A 16607-nucleotide genomic window follows, 5' to 3' on the forward strand; every position below is an offset into this window, starting at 1 on the left:
CTTCAAATTATATGACAGAGCTACAATAATAAAAACAACATAGTATTGACAGAAAACAGACACAGACCAATGGAACAGAACTGAGAGCCCAGAAATAAAACCACATGTATATGGGCAAATGGTTTTTTGACAAAGAAGTAAAAAATATACAATGGAGAAAAGAAAGCCTCTTCAATAAATGGTGCTGGGAAAATTGGAAAGCTACATGCAAAAGAATGAAACTAGGTTACTGTTTGCCCCTTATACAAAAATTAATTCAAAATGGATCAAAGATCTATAATAATAAAAGCATAATATGCTAATTAGATTGGACAGCCAAACGACCTTCTGGACATCATTCTGGACATCCTTCTGGGCAAAGCCGTGGTAGCAGGGGTCAAGGCAGAGGCAGTTAGGGGTGATCAGGCAGGCAGGTGAATGGTTAGGGGCTATCAGGCAGGCAGGCAAGCAGTTAGGAACAATCAGACAGGCAGGCAGTTAGGAGGCAGCAATCCCAGATTGTGAAAAGGGATGTCGACTGTCAGTTTAGGCCCAATCCCGCAGGGATTCCTGCGAGATTGGGCCTTCCCTGCAGGATCGGGCCTAAACCGGCAATCAGACATCCCCCGAGGGGTCCCAGATTACAAAAGGGTGTAGGCCAGGCTGAGGGACCTTCCCATCCCTTGCACAAATTTTATGCACTGGGCCTCTAGTCTAAATATAAGAGCTGAAACAAGAAGTTACATAGGAGAAAACATAGGTACTAAGTTTATGGTCCTTGGTCTTAGAGATGGTTTTATCTTCCCACAGGCAAGGGAAGTAAAGGCAAAAATAAATGAATGGGACTATATCGAACTAAAATGCTTCTGCGCAGCAACAGAAACACTGCCAACAAAACAAAAAGGCAACCAATCGAATTGGAGATGATATTTGCAAACAACAGCTTTGGCAAGGGATTCATATACAAAATATATAAAGAACTCAAACAACTCAACACTAAACAAACAATCCAATAAGAAAAATGGGCAGAGAGCCTGAACAAATACCTATCTTAGGAAGATATACAAATAGCCAACAGATACATGAAACGATGCTCAACTATACTAGCTATTAGGGAAATGCAAATCACAACTACAATGAGATATCACCTCATACCTGTTAGAATAGCTATTATCAGCAACACAAGTAATAACAAGTGTTGGATAGGTTGTGGAGAAAAGGGAGCCCTTATTCGTTCATGCTGATGGGAATGTAAACTTGAACAGCCACTATGGAAAACAGTATGGAGGCTCCTCAAAAAATTAAGAATGAAGCTTCTGCCTTGGCTGAGTGGCTCAGTTGGTTGAGCACAGTCCCAGACACTGAAAAGTTTCCAGTTCAATTTCTGGTCAGGGCACATGCCCAGGTTTTTGGCTTAATCCCCACAGGAGGTAGTGTGTAGGAGGCAGCCGATTGCTGTCTCACATTCATGTTTCTCGATCTCTCCCTCTCCCTTCCTTTCTCTCTAAAAATCAATTTAAAATATTTTTTAAAAGAATGAAGATTCTTATTCACATTAGAACTGAAACATAAGCTTGCCAACTTTTCTACAATCTCCATTCTTTCACAGAGCACTTTAGGCCCCTCCATCTAATATACATTTTTTGGTTTTGCACTATAGCACCGTTACTAACAATTACCAAAGCCTTTTCTCTGTGAGCTCCCACTGATTTCTGAATTACTGGAGAACAAAAATCTTGTCTTTTCATGAAAGTGTGCTAAATATCTATCAGTATATATTAAGCAGTCAAAATAAAAGGCATGTAAAGAAAGTAATATATCTACTTTTTAAAAACTCCATTACCATCTGTTTTATATGAGTCATTCTCAATTAAAATAGGTACTAATCGATGAAAAAATGAACTATATACAGGAAAATTTGTAGAGACAGAGAGTAGTAGATTAGAAATGACCAGAGGCTGCAGAAAGGGGAAAATACAAAATTATTGCTCAGTGGGTACAGTTTCTCTTTGGGGTTATGGAAGAGTTTTGGAAATATAGTGGTGATGTTTGCCCACATTGTGAATGCAATTAATGATGCTGAACTGTACACTTAAAATGGTTAAGATGACAATTTTTAGTCTATATATATATTTTACCACAATGAAATTAAAAATGAATTATTTACAAATAGGAAACACACTGAATTATTCAAGATAACTAAATACATATTTTCTAAAAAGGAAAACTGCTTTGCTAAATAAAGAATTCATAAAAAGGAGCTCAGTAATCAGTCTTAGAAACAAATACAATTGTAGCCATACTTTTTTCATTTATTCTCATTTATGTAACATATTGCTGCAACAGAAATCATCATTAATGAAATGAATTTAAAAAGTGAATGAGTGGAAGGGTAACCAGGCTGTGCAGTGAGAAGAGCCTCCAATCTTTACTGAGACAGGAGGGAGTCCGGGGAAACTGAGGCCAGGGCAGCAGCTGCAAGGTGATGGTGCTGGTGGTGGCGACGGTGGGAGAGATAAATGAGATGAGGATGTTCTTGGGGAGGAGACTTCTCAGCAGATGTGCATTCCGGGCCTGGAAGGGAGCTGGCAGCAGCCTGCGGGGAGATACGGGAAATGAGAGGCTGAGACAGAGAAGTGAGAGACACACCTGGAGGAAGGAACAGAGGTAGGTGGAGGAAGACTGAGAGAGGGACTGAGGCCCAGAGGGGGACAGACAGCTGGAGAGTGGCCAGAGATGGACAGAGAAGTGAACGGAATCAAAGCCATGGCGTAGTAGGCTAAGGAGACAAATAATAATAATAATAATAATAATAATAATAATAATAAAATAAAAAAGTGAATGAGTGAATAATTGAATGATTAAATGAGGCACCATCTAGATCAGTGGTTCTCAACCTTCCTAATGCTGAAACCTTTTAATACAGTTCCTCATGTTGTGGTGACCCCCAATTTTATTGTTACAAATTGAACATAATTAAAGCATAGTTATTAATCACAAAAACAATATGTAATTATATATGTGTTTTCTGATGATATTAGGCGACCTCTTTGAAAGGGTCGTTTGACCCCCAAGGGGTCATGACCCACAGGTTGAGAACTGCTAATCTAGATGATTAGACATCTAAGGCCGAACACCTGGGCATAGCTGGGCTCAGTTTATCACTCTGCTGATCACAGGCAGACATTATCTGGTAAAACAGTGGGCAGCCCACATGTACATGGTACATAGTCATTCATTTTTGGTAGGAAGTGGCAGAGCTTAACAGTCAGAGGGCTTGGGGGTCAGATCGACTGGATTTGTGCCCTAGATCTACCTCATCTTTTGGGGCCAATGTAAGATTTTTAATCTTGCTGAAGTGCAGTTTTCTCATCTAACAAATAACAGGGAAAAATACAACATTATTGCTTTTTTGTGAAGGTGATCAGCATGTGGTGGAGGCCAATCATATAAAAGTTCTCTACTTATAGCAGAGAGTACAATAAGTATATGTTAAACAAGTAGTCATTCTAATAATAAAAGGGTAATATGCAAATTGACCCTAATAGTGGAACTACCAGGATGACTGGTCGCTTTGATGCACACTGACCACCAGGGGGCAGTCACTTAATGCAGGAGCTGCCCCCTGGTGGTCAGTGCGCTCCCACAGGGGGAGCTCCGCTCAGCCACAAGCCGAGCTGAAGGTTTCAAGCGCAGTGGCAGTGGCAGGAGCCTCTCCTGCCTCCTTTGCAGTGCTAAGGATTTTCTGCCTCCTTGGCAGTGCTAAGGATGTCTGACTGTGAGAGGGCGCAGGTTGGGTTGAGGGACACCCCCCCCCCAAGTGCATGAATTTTCTTGCACTGGACCTCTAGTTTTACATAAAATACCATGATTTCTAAAAATAAATTTAGTACCAGATATTGTTTGTGTGAACATTTCTTTCTTTCTTGAGGCCTAACTTTATACTTCACATACTTGGTAACAGATGCAATATTATTCCACCTAAAGTTTCAGGCTTTGGGGAAATACCAATCATGTTCAGAGCACCCCTTATTGTGAGCAATTGTAAATTATCTTTCCCCCAAAAATATGCAGTTAAAATTGAGACACATTTTTTACCCTTAAATTGGGAGTCTGATACACATTGATTTCCATGTGGAATTTTTTCTAATCATCATTTCTTTTTCTGTTTCCCTTTCTTACATGCTGACTTCTGTGTAGCAGACCACTTGGGGATTGAATTCATGGGTAAGAATAAACATTTGCTTCTTAAAAATCTGGGAAAATGTGAAGTTTGAAATGTTTTTGTTCTCCTTTTCCATCTAATTATACTTGAAATGTTTCATTATCAGATGCTATTAGTAGAAAAAAATGTTTTTGTCTATTTTTCACTAAGTAATGGCTCAAAATGAAAGGCTTAACTACTTATTGGGAAGTCAATTTAATGTTAAGTGCAGCTCTGGAATCCTACAGAAGTTAGATTTGGCTCCTGGCATTGATTGTTTGCTCTAATTCTCAATTTTCTTATCCGTAAAATAGGGATAATAATCGTTCCTCTTTTACTGCATGTATAAATTGCTTAGCACAATGTTTACAAGATGGCAAACACTCAATAAAAGATAGAGAATAACTGTGATGGTTTAAAAATGTCACTTTTGTTATTTTCTGCTCTAATTCCTTTTCCTTTCACATGATGATTGCTTTGGATACAGTTTGGTACCAATCTTAATTGTGAGTACTGACTATAGAAACTTTTCATTTTACAAAATTAAAATATTTCTTTTGAAAGTACTTGCAGTGAATGGTGTGTTTTTAAAAGCATTAGAATGCCTTCCACGGGAATTATTCTCTATATCCATAGATAATTACATTAAGAATGGGTCATACTTTTCTGAGTCTAAATTAAAAATGCAATGGATAAAAAGGTTTTGCATGAGGTTGATATGCATCATGGTGCTAAAGTGGAAAGATCCTTAAGAGTTGAAGTTAGTTAAATGGAGATGACCTAAATTTACTTCCAAACTCATAATTCTCTGCTTAATTGATGTTTGTTAAGCTTTCGATTTTCTCTTACATGGTAAGGATATGAATACTTGATTCATACATAATATGTTTATTGTGATACATACATTTACTTGTATTCATTTATTCGTTCACCTATTTATTCAGAAAATATTTATCTAGTGCTCACTGTAAGTAAAAAAAAACCACAAAAAACTGCAAAATGCTAGAGATAAAATAATGAGTAAAAATGGACTGAAAAATCCTGGTTCAATGGGGCTTATATTCTAGTAAATTTACAGATGATAATCAGATAATAATACTGATAACTATAAAATTGCAAGTTTCTTAATACCAATGCCAAGCAAGATATAGGATAGAAATGATAGATATTTAAAACATGATATCAACAAGTAGTTGAGATGAATTGAGGTTGCAGGTTAGAAAAAGGAAATTCCTAGGATGACTGCAGGGTTTATAGTTTTCATATTTAGATAAAATGTGGACCCATCTACTGAAAAACAATACTGGGAAAGGAACAAATTTATGAGAAATGTTTCCTAGATTAAGTTCGGAAATGTTGAGTTCTGGATGCCTTTGTTATATCTGGGAGATGTCAATTTAGTGGTTGTATTGCTGGAAGTTTTAGGGTTACTTAGTGATTAGTGATTGCATATTTAAATGAGAATTGAATCTCTCTGTTGTGTGATATTATTTATTAGTGCTCTGTTATCTCAGTATTAGATTATAGAAAAAGCGGACAACACAGCTTAACTCCTGCAGGTTGGGATTTTTTAAATTGAGGTGATGAAAACTCCTAAGGGCAATGAAATTGAGGATAATATTCAAATGAAGCTTTCTGGAATGTAAGGTGGGTATGGAAAGAAGTGAAGAAAGGGTGTTTTATCTCAATGGAATCAATGAGTAGTCATCGTGGGAGTAATCAAAGTAGTTGTTGGCATGGAAAGGAAGCTGTAGTCATATGGGCTAGGAAGTACAGAAATTTATGGTCATGGTCAAGCAGTAGAGTATAAATTGTATGTTGAGAAGGACACATGATTGGTTGATACTTTCCTCATTTACTGATGATGGTAAGGATGAGCAGCAATGAGGTTCCAGCATCAACAGTCACTTTGAGGATGATGGGTACCGGCCATAGTGGATAGGGAAATTTGCCCCATTGGACTGTGGTGATTGCAGGCTTTGAGGATAGAGGCTTCAGTTCAGTTTATGTAGCACAGTGACTGCAGATGCAGGAGATAGCTCATGGGTGGTGGGTGGGGATGGGTAGCTTCAGATCCCACAAGTGGGTGGCCATGGTTATAGTAAACAGAAATTGCTACATCAATGTTGATTATCACTGCTGAAAGTGATAATTAACTTTTCCTTAGGTTAGGACCTCTTGTCCTGAGGACACTGGCACCTTAAAGCATAATAATTTGCTAAAGAACCAAGATATGTATTAAGAGTTCATTAAAAATTTAAAATAATGGACTAACCAGTTGGTAAAAAGTACAAAAAATATTATGTAGATCATCTATATGCAACTCAAGACTAAGAACATAGTGAATCTTGCTGTAAAGCCTTCTAGGCGATGGGTTCTCTGTGTGTGAATATTGACTCCAGCAGTAGAGATGGCCATGGAGGAAAGTGGATGGGCAACAAGTCGGAGTTGAAGGGAGGACATATGCATATAGATAGTGGCGACTAATGAAGGATTGTTTGTAATGTTGAACAGGTTAGTAAATAAACTGTTTTTGCTGATCTCACTAGTTCTAGACACTACTTACCCTCACAGGTTGCTCTAACTGAATATGTAAAATTATTTTTGTTGCTTTGAAAACAAATATTTTCATATTTAACTTGAGATTTTAGAATTCACATAAATAAAAGTTCTTCCATTGAAGGTGACATCATCCCAGTAACAAGGCATCTCTAGGTATCAATTCAGTTGGGAAGCAGAGATGTCGGCATAGCTTAAATCACAAAGGTATATGGTGGTGCCGGAAAATAATCAGTGCCAGTTCTGCTTTAATGAGTTCTGAACACCTTTACTCTCAACTTTATCATTCTTTCCGTGGGCAATGTTAATTTCATCTTGCCTTGAGTTGGAACATGGGTCACAAGGTGATAATCAGAAACACAGATGCCTTCTTTCCAAGTCTTTGTTACCCAGGAGCCACATCTATGCGCACCCTCGTTGATCAGACTCAAAACCTGAATGCTTCATACAAATTCCTTTTTATAGCAGGGAACTCCAAGTCATATGCTTCAAGAATATTATTATTATTTAACCAGCATACACGTATTGTACTATGTGCCAGTCATATAAGATACTGAAGATACAGATATAGAACCCATATCCCTTTAAGTCTAAGGGCTCTGATCCTAAAAAAGAGAGAAAGCTACATGTATTTGAGGTGATATAAGAGGTGCTATGAATAAAAATGACATAGGCAAAATATAATAAAGAAGCTAAATGGGCTTGGGAAGTTCAGAGACAACCTCCCAGAGGAAGAAACATTTAAGCTGAGTACCAGCCAAAGCAGAGCAACTGTGCCCAGTGATGCCACAGTCCAGAGCTATACATACTCATTCGCTTCCACTTGAGAGTGAGGTTTCTGCTTCAGTCTATCTGGTCTATGAGGTCTCTAGAGTCACTTCTTTCTACTAGAGAGAATATCAGCTGCACTAAAAACACTTAACCAAAAAGTTTTCTGAATCGATGTATTAATTGTAAAGAATAACTATCCTATTGAATAAGCCGTGCCAAACCCAATGGCCATAAAACTGTCAGCATTCAAAAGGATTTTTCCTTAATTATGTTCATGAATTTCTCTTAATGGTGCTTCTGGGATTGCTACAAATGGAAATTTCAACAACAAATACCACTCTGGAATACAATTGTAGTTAAAAAAAAGTTAACTAGTGTAATTTGAAGGTGCACGAAAACACAAAATTGTGAAATGTTTGTGAAAAAAATTAATTCATATTAAACCAATAATCAAAAAAGATTTTTTGAATTCATGACTTAGCCTACTCATTCATGCATGCATGAGGGAAAATTGAGAATCTTGAGTCAGATGTTTGAACTTTTCCTCAAAGTGTGAACAGATCAGGAGATGGAATAGACAAGTACTCACTGAGGTGTGTGAGAAATCCAAGCGATAATCCAGATGGCCAAAGGGCACATCAGATTGGCAAAGTGTGGAAGGCACATTGATCATGCAGAGGCATGTCTCATCTGAGAACTATCTGGTTACTGTGTTGGGTGCTCAGTCATGGAGCATATCTCATTACATCCATTTAAGCTGTTTGTCATGCGCTATTTCTCTGACAATGCCCTGACACATTGGGTACTCTAGGCATCAAAGATGTTTGTATAAAAACAGGTGCAATGCCATTTGAAAACATATTATCAAGCCACAGGGAGAGCTATGGATCTTGTAGGAAACCTTTCATGCAAATGTGATTCATTCTTATATGGAAAAATAAAATGAACTGTCAGTTAAATGTATTGTTTGTGATTTGACATTGTTTCTAGGATAGCATAATATATGCAAAATCTGAGTAAACTCTAGTATATATTTTTAAACATCAAAATTTTATGAAACTTGAGAAAAATCAGATTGCTAACTAAAATCTTTTAAATTTTCTCTGAAAGAATTTATATATTTTGAAGTTTAAGAAGAAACACTGAGTTTTATATAATGAGAGGCTTAGAAATGTTTACAGTTTAAATGTGTACAGATACAAAATTGACAAAGTTATTTCTTAAACTTTCCCATATATTGAGTATCATATATTCATCCCCCAGGTTAAAAAAAACACACACAAAAAAAACAAAAAAAAGTTTCTAACTCTGTTTGGATTATATGAAGTGAGGATATTTTCCTTAATGTGACCTTGCTTATTTTGAATGAATTGGAGCATGTTCATTTAAATCTGACAGGCTCACATGTTGGTCAAATGAATTCATAAGATACCTTAATTTTTGAATTTTATTAGAGATATACAAGTAAGGATCATTTTTATCTGGGCTGAAATCTCTAACTTAGACTTATATGAACAAAGATGTTTTCATTCATTTGAATATATCATGTTTTGTTATAAAATAAAATTGGAATTTATGCACAAATATATTTGTATGTGTGTTTGTAGAGACGTTATGATAAAAAATATTTTTCTAGTTTTTCTTATATTAAACTACATGAGAAATCAGATATGCCAGAGTAATATAAGTTAACATTATTTAATGCTTGACATGTGTCACAAAATTTACATTCTTTCATTGAACTCCCTCCAAAAATACATCAGGTAGGAACTACTTACCATTACATCCTTATGTTATAAATGACAAAACTGTGGTACAGTTAGGTGAAATATCTAGTTCAAAGAACAAGGAAGTTTGCAAATACAAGATTTGAACCAAAGTCTATCTTCTACCAGATCTCTTGAATTCTACTGATGACTAATTACTGGGCATGCCACAGAATAAGGGCTTCAGGATTACTCAAAGAGGTTGTCCTATGGCAGTGTTTTTGATGGCAAGGCAGTTCTGTATCTAGTCCTAAGGTTTGAAGGTAATGTTTTCCAAACACCATGAGGTCATAAGAATCTTGTGTAAATAACTCAAATTTTCCAAGCTGTAAGAAAATAATAAATGAACCAAATGCCAGCTTATAACTTTACATTCAAAACTATAATTGCCAAGTGTACAAAAAGGCTCACATTTCTGGTCATTGCAGTCTCTCATGAAGGATAACCCACAAAAGTTGTACTGTATTTGCAGGTTTCTTTGTGATTACAGACTATGTTAGGAACATTAGTTGGGAGGTCCTACTGTTGAATGCTGTTGGGTATAAAGGTCCATATCCCCTGATGGGAGACATTTGCCAATAGATTGAACCATCTCTCCAATGACCTGCCAAGGTTCTGCTGAAGAAACATTTGCACCATCTTGTTTTCTCACTGACTTTTCTCTTTATCAATATGACCACTAGCTCTCTCTTTACACTGATTTTTTGTGACACTGTCAATGTGGGAAATGTCCAAGCCTGTAGAGTATTTTTGTAAGAGCTTATTTGAGCCAAACTAATGACATATGCCACAGAGCAAGATCTCAAATGCTCAGCAAAATAACAGTTTTGCAGCTTTTTAAAATTATTTTTTTTAGGCACTTGAGATTAAGAAGGAAAAGTAAGGAAGATTATACGAAGGTGGAAAAAAGCAAGGTGGGAATTGGATTACAGGATAGTTAACAAGATGTCATGCTTTCTTGAGGGTAGTTACCTTTTTCTCAAAAGTGTGTTGGCCTGGATGCAAAGAAACAATGGACAGGGCTTGTTTGAGGCAAAGATAAACCTTTCACTAAAGAAGCTATATGCCTGGGGCATGACTATCCACCATGACCTGCTCAGTTAGGAATTTATAATCAGATCACCCTGTGAGGTTGCTTTCCATAGAAATAGAATCTTTTTTTTTTGGGGGGGGGGTAAGTGAGGGTCCATATCATGTTTCTCCGTACAAGTATTAATAATTCAGTCTCTCTAATTATTTTTGTTATTCTTATTTTTGTTTTTGGAAGAGATGACTTGAATTTGTTATTACCAAAACTCCCTGGTCATACATAATAAAGATAATATTTTGGCTTAACTATACGTGATTAATCTAAGTCATTAGCACATATCAGTACATCCAGTGGTTAGAAGTAAAAGTCTCTAAAAAAAAGTCTTGATCACTAAGTCAAATGAATTAAATTCTGACAAAATGTAAAGGTGAAATTGAAAACTTTCAGTGATCTTCTTTGAGGAATGGCTATAATCCAGAGATATGATAGAAAATTTGCAGACATTTTAGTTGTGATTTCTACAAAGGAGAAAATGGATATTTCTATAAAAACAATTTGAAACTAGATTCCAGAATTGGTTAATAAAGGCTCATTGGTAGACACTGAGAAGGTATTTGTTGTGAACCATTTGAAAAAAGTGCTGTTCACTGAAAGATTACATATTTACATAGTTGACCACTACATGTTTGCTAAATTAATGTACTTTTATAAAGCTGATAAATGACTAGATTGAGAGTTTCTATACCAGTGATGGCGAACCTATGACACGTGTGTCAGAGGTGACACGTAAACTCATTTTTTTGGTTGACTTTTCTTTGTTAAATGGCATTTAAATATATAAAATAAATATCAAAAATATAAGTCTTTGTTTTACTATGGTTGCAAATATCAAAAAATTTCTATATGTGACATGCACCAGAGTTAAGTTAGGGTTTTTCAAAATGCTGACACACTGAGCTAAAAAGGTTCGCCATCACTGTTCTATACAGAAAGTGAATTTATAGAATTCAATAAAACCTTGGATAGACTCTTATGAACTTCTTTTGTAATATGGTATAGATTTATATCAATTTAGTGATAGATGGGTTTGGGGCTATAAAATGGTATATGAAGGATCAAGAACAGTCATGAGTATAGTTTCCAGTTGCTTCTAGGGCAACATTTTGATTTAATGACATAAACAAACACATAGCTTAAACACTTACAAAATTATTGAACTTTTTTATAAAGTGTAATGTATTAGATTGAAATAAGATCAAACAGAAAGGATTGTGTGTTTTTTTGTGGTCAGATTGGACTCAAAATGAATTTGAGATTGTAACCAGAATCAAGTTGATTACATATACATGTTAATTATCTAAAATATATATAAGTTCCAAAATGTATATAGCTCTAAATGTATATAGGTTGCAAAGATCTCCTGGGATGTGCTAGAAAACAGGAAAAAATGAGCAGCAAAGATGTTCAGATTGTCATTGTTAAGTAATTCCCAATGAAGTTATATATGCAGTCCTCCCTGACAGTTGCTTCAGAAGCTGGGGTGAATCTGTCGAATAATAGAGAGAAACAAATGGATGAGGACAGAACATCAGAAAATGCAGCAAAGTGAAGGCGACTCAGGCTCTTCTCAACCAGCAGAGTCTGCTTTGTGAGCTCATGATGATTCAGCCAATCAGAATGTGTGAAGCCCCTTTGGGAAGTCAGGCCCATGCTGGGCCAGAGCCACACAAAGACAAGTAAGACAGATTCTCAAGTAGTTTACAATGCAGTGTACAGGATGCACTTGTAAACCAATTATTGCAGTTCAGTACAAAAAGGATTTAGTTGAACTATTGGTTGGTGTTTTCTTTTGGTGATATTTTTTTCTTTTACAAAACTTAAAAGAAGTGTTCCCCAAACATCTGCAGGATGTTAATATGTTCCTACGCACATAAATAAGCAAATATATAGAATTCAATGCTAGGCTCTGTTCCTGTGCTGCGCAGTTTCAAAAAGTCTTCCATATACATCCATCCATTAATGAATCTCATGAGAAGGGTGTTCTAGGCAACATTTTCTGAATTAATTTCCCAGAGAAGCATGTTTCATAGAGTTAGGACTTTAAGAGCCATACTCTACTCTGATAAATTCTGAGAGAAAGCACAGATGAAGACATAACCATATATCATTGGAACAGTCAGGGACACCTGTAAGTGGAAGAATAAAAAGTGTCCCTACAGATGGGACATGACAGAAGAAAACATGAAGGAAAGGGACAAGGAAGAACGTAGTAAATAAGAGATGGAAAAGCACAGGGGCTTTAGGGAATGACAAGAAGTCTTGGGTAATTAGAGAAACATAATGCACATAAAAGGGAGTGTGGTAAATGATTGGTTGGTTAATCAGGACAGAGCTGATTATGATGACCTCTAAGCCAGTGGTTCTCAACCTTCCTAATGCTGCGACCCTTTAATACAGTTCCTCATGTTGTGGTGACCCCCAACCATAAAATTATTTTCGTTGCTACTTCATAACTGTAATGTTGCTACTGTTATGAATCGTAATGTAAATATCTGATATGCAGGATGTATTTTCATTGTTACAAATTGAACATAATTAAAGCATAGTGATTAATCACAAAACAATATGTAATTATATATGTGTTTTCTGATGGCCTTAAGCGACCCCTATGAAAGGGTCATTCGACGGCCAAAGGGGTCGTGACCCACAGGTTGAGAACCGCTGCTCTAAGCGCTTTAGAGAAGTATTTTTTTTTTTTTATCCTGTGAAAGGAAGCCTTCAGAGGTTTACAGCAGGAGAGAGATTAGATTTCCATTTGCTTATTCTGTCAGGAGCTATATGCAAGGTTGCCTTAAGGCATTGCATACAAAATCCCAGCCAATGGGCCAAGCTCAGGATTTTTCTCCAAATGCTTGCTCTTTGAACAACTGTGGATGTTATAAAGATGAATGTCCACTTATTCTGTGTCAAGCACAGAAATAGAATCAAGGGCAGAATGCCTGGAGAAGCATGGGGATGAGGTGCAAGCAGCAGAGCCTTGGGCACAGTGGACATTGAACTGGCCTTTGCGTGAAGGGTAAGATTTCTATGGGCAGAAGAGGAAACACCCTAATGAAGATGTTAAAATTAACAGTACTAGGATGAGGCTATGTGTTTGGAAATATTGGTTCTTATTAACAAAGGCAAACTGCATTATGATTTAAATGACACAAAACTTTTTATTTACATTGTAAATCAATCATGGCATTCCCTGCATGAAACTTTCTAATGGATTTAGGATGAAATATAGTACAGACACCATAGGTTGCCATGCTAAGTGCACCTTGATCTGGCAGTGCCTACTTTCCTGATTCACTTTCTGCCAAGCTCACTAGATTTCTGTTGCATCCACCTTCTCCTTGTTCTTCTATCTACCTCAAGGCCTTTGCACTAGTTGTTCTCTCAGTGTTAACTAGTTTATTCACCTGCACATGCATGTTTCCTCCTCATAATAAAGGCTTCAGTTAACATGCATTTCCCTAGCCACCCTATTTTATGTCTTCTCTATCTCATTCATATTAGCCTCTCCCCCCCCATAGGATTTATCACTGTCTAACTGAGTTATTTGTTCATTTTTTTATTATAAGTCTCCCTACGGGAAAATAAGTTCTGTGAGAACAGAATTTACTCATTGCTGCAACTTATAAGAGATGCAATGGTCAGCATAACTATAATAGCTCAATAAATGTTCGCTGAGTTAATGATTTAAAATGAATTTAAATATATGATTTGCTTAACTCTTAAGTTTCTTAAATAATTTTAAAAAACAGACAGTATAAACAAAGTATCAATGAAACCCAAGGCCATGCTGTTTGGTTCTAGATAACTCTCAGTCAGTCACTTACCAAATAATACTAAGTGTTCCAAAATTCATTTTGGAGATTTCCCCTGTTTAAGTGGTGGGTGGCACATGAGGTTTTCTCAAAGTGTAGCTTCCAACTCACTTGGGCGTTTTGTGCAGTCCTGGAAGTGGACCAGTGTCCTAGAGACCCTGCTTGAGCAGGTGTCTTCCTATAGAATATGTCAGGAGTTAGTTGTTTTCACTTAGAGGTTTGTGTTTTCTATTAGTTGCTTAGTTAAATGTTGAGCTAGCTGAGAATAATGGAATAACCTAGGTAGGCAAAATCACGTAATTCAAAAGTTCTCAACTTTAACTCTTATCCCAGGCACTAGGCAGCTTGTCATAAATGTAAATCCCCGTTCTCAGCCTTAGACATCTGATGAGGTAGTTCTGGGACAGGTTCCAGGCTCTTCAGCTGTAGCATGATTCTGAAGAAGAAGGTCTCTGCCTACATGAAGAGAAACTTTGACATAAAGGGACACACAGACTTCAGTTCATTCTGGCACCACCATTTTAGTATTTGTATGACCCAGGCAAGGGATTTATCTTATCTATTCCTGGGGTTCCCAATCTGTCTACGTGGGATGATGGCACTACCAAATTCATAGAGTTGTTTGCAGATCAAAACACATAAAGCCTGGCACTTACGAAGTGCTCAAGGTGAGCTATTGTAACTACTTGTTATTCCTGGAGCAGCTTCAGGGGTGGTGATTTCTGACCTATATGCTGTCTTGGACTTCTTTAAGTTGTCAACGTCACTCTGATTCTTCTGGAAAGGGGAAATTGAATATTAGTGTTTCTTTCTTTGCTATGTAGGGACTCTAACAATATCTTATAGAATGACAACCATTTTCCAGAGCATTCCAGTGAATGTCAGCCAAGATCACAGGATTAGCTCTCTAAAGAGTAATGTCTCTGAAATCTAAAGTTCCTTAATCAGAATTTTACTTCAAAGAAGACGCCTTTAATATTCAACCTGGTTATGCAGGGTGGCTGCCTTCCGTGTATTAGTATTTCCAATAGGATCAGACATACGTGAAGAAAGTCCAGAGATGCTTGTCTAGTGACGCTGCCCTATCACATGTCTCATTCACTCTTCTCAGAAGGATTTCATTGACTTTATTTCTTTGGATGAGTCCTGAAGCAGGAGACTGCACTGTGTTGAAAGCATATTGAATATAGACTCTTTTTATTACAAAGCTTGCAAGCACTTAAGAAAGATGGAGGGAAGGGAATTAACATTTGCTGACTATTGTATAACTTATGGGCATGGTAGATGATTTCACATGAATTATCTCATTTTATCTTTCAAAGTCATTTGGTATCTTAAACATGTGATATAGAAAATCACTACAATATGAGTGGCTGGCTTTTGGTCTGGAAAACATTGATCCTGTATTTCTTTAATTTAATTTAATTTAATTTTTTTAGCATCCTGTGGGTATACCACATTTGAGGAGCTACTTGGTATGTGTTCAAGGAAACTATCCATATTTGGAACAAAGACACAGGATGCAGGGCAAAGAAAGTTAGTCTAAGAAGCCTAGTAAGCTAATTTTTTTATTGCACACATGAAGAAACAAGGTCAATGGAAGTAAAAGCCATATGCTTAACTGATAAACAGCAAAGATGAATTATAATCTACATCAAATGTCTCTGAAGCCCAAATTCATCCCATAGTGTTCCCCCACCAGCATAATTGAAGATGGTGTGTTCTCTTCACTGCCCCTATGCTGGGCTCCAAGCACACTGAGTCAGGGACATCCATATACTCAACTTGGACCTCAACTCTAGAAGATGCATTGTGTATACAGTTGCCAGATTTAGCAAATAAAGATGCAGAATCCTTGCTTAAATTTGAATTTTAGATACACAAAAAAACCCACAATAGTTTAGCTTAGATATGTTTGATGAATTGCATTGGGCATATCTATATAAAAAAGCTGTTTGTTGCTTACAAAATTTAAATTAACTGGGTGTTGAGTATTTTATCTGGCAACCCTACCTTTGGGGCCATAATCACAATGAAGAGTAGCCCACTACTGATCATTTCTATTCCACACTTCATTCCCTATGAAGGCTGAATTAAAGTGGATATGAGCATTGCAGAAAGATAAGCAGAATTAATGGGATTGGTGAACAGGAGGGATTGGAGTAAGGGCATTTTGTGTGTCTCCAGGTGTAACTCTGCTTATTACATGATGAAAATTAGGCAGAAATAATGCTAAGCTTTCCCCAAATTATCTCTTGGCAGCTATGAATATTTAACATGGAAACTGCATTCTGTAAACTCATTGGTTCTGGGCACGATGAGTCCCGCTGTCAGAGAAATTGATGAAGTATTTTAAAGCCAAGTTCTTATTGTCGGTGAAATCGCTTAACACATTAAATGTGGATGCTTCAGAAAACAAATGGTAG

At 36.8% G+C, this 16607-nt stretch overlaps 1 protein-coding gene across 1 annotated transcript in view; it reads left to right on the forward strand.

Annotated features, from left to right (window-relative positions):
• Positions 1-16607, forward strand: part of NRG3 (neuregulin 3) — a 1093034-nt gene that overhangs the window by 970671 nt on the left and 105756 nt on the right. The window contains exon 5 of the mRNA XM_014544204.1: positions 4180-4206. Within this exon, the coding sequence (XP_014399690.1) occupies positions 4180-4206 (27 nt within the window). The remainder of the gene's footprint in view (positions 1-4179; positions 4207-16607) is intronic.

The sequence above is a fragment of the Myotis brandtii genome, unplaced genomic scaffold, assembly GCF_000412655.1.
Source record: "Myotis brandtii unplaced genomic scaffold, ASM41265v1 scaffold356, whole genome shotgun sequence".
NCBI lineage: Eukaryota > Metazoa > Chordata > Mammalia > Chiroptera > Vespertilionidae > Myotis > Myotis brandtii.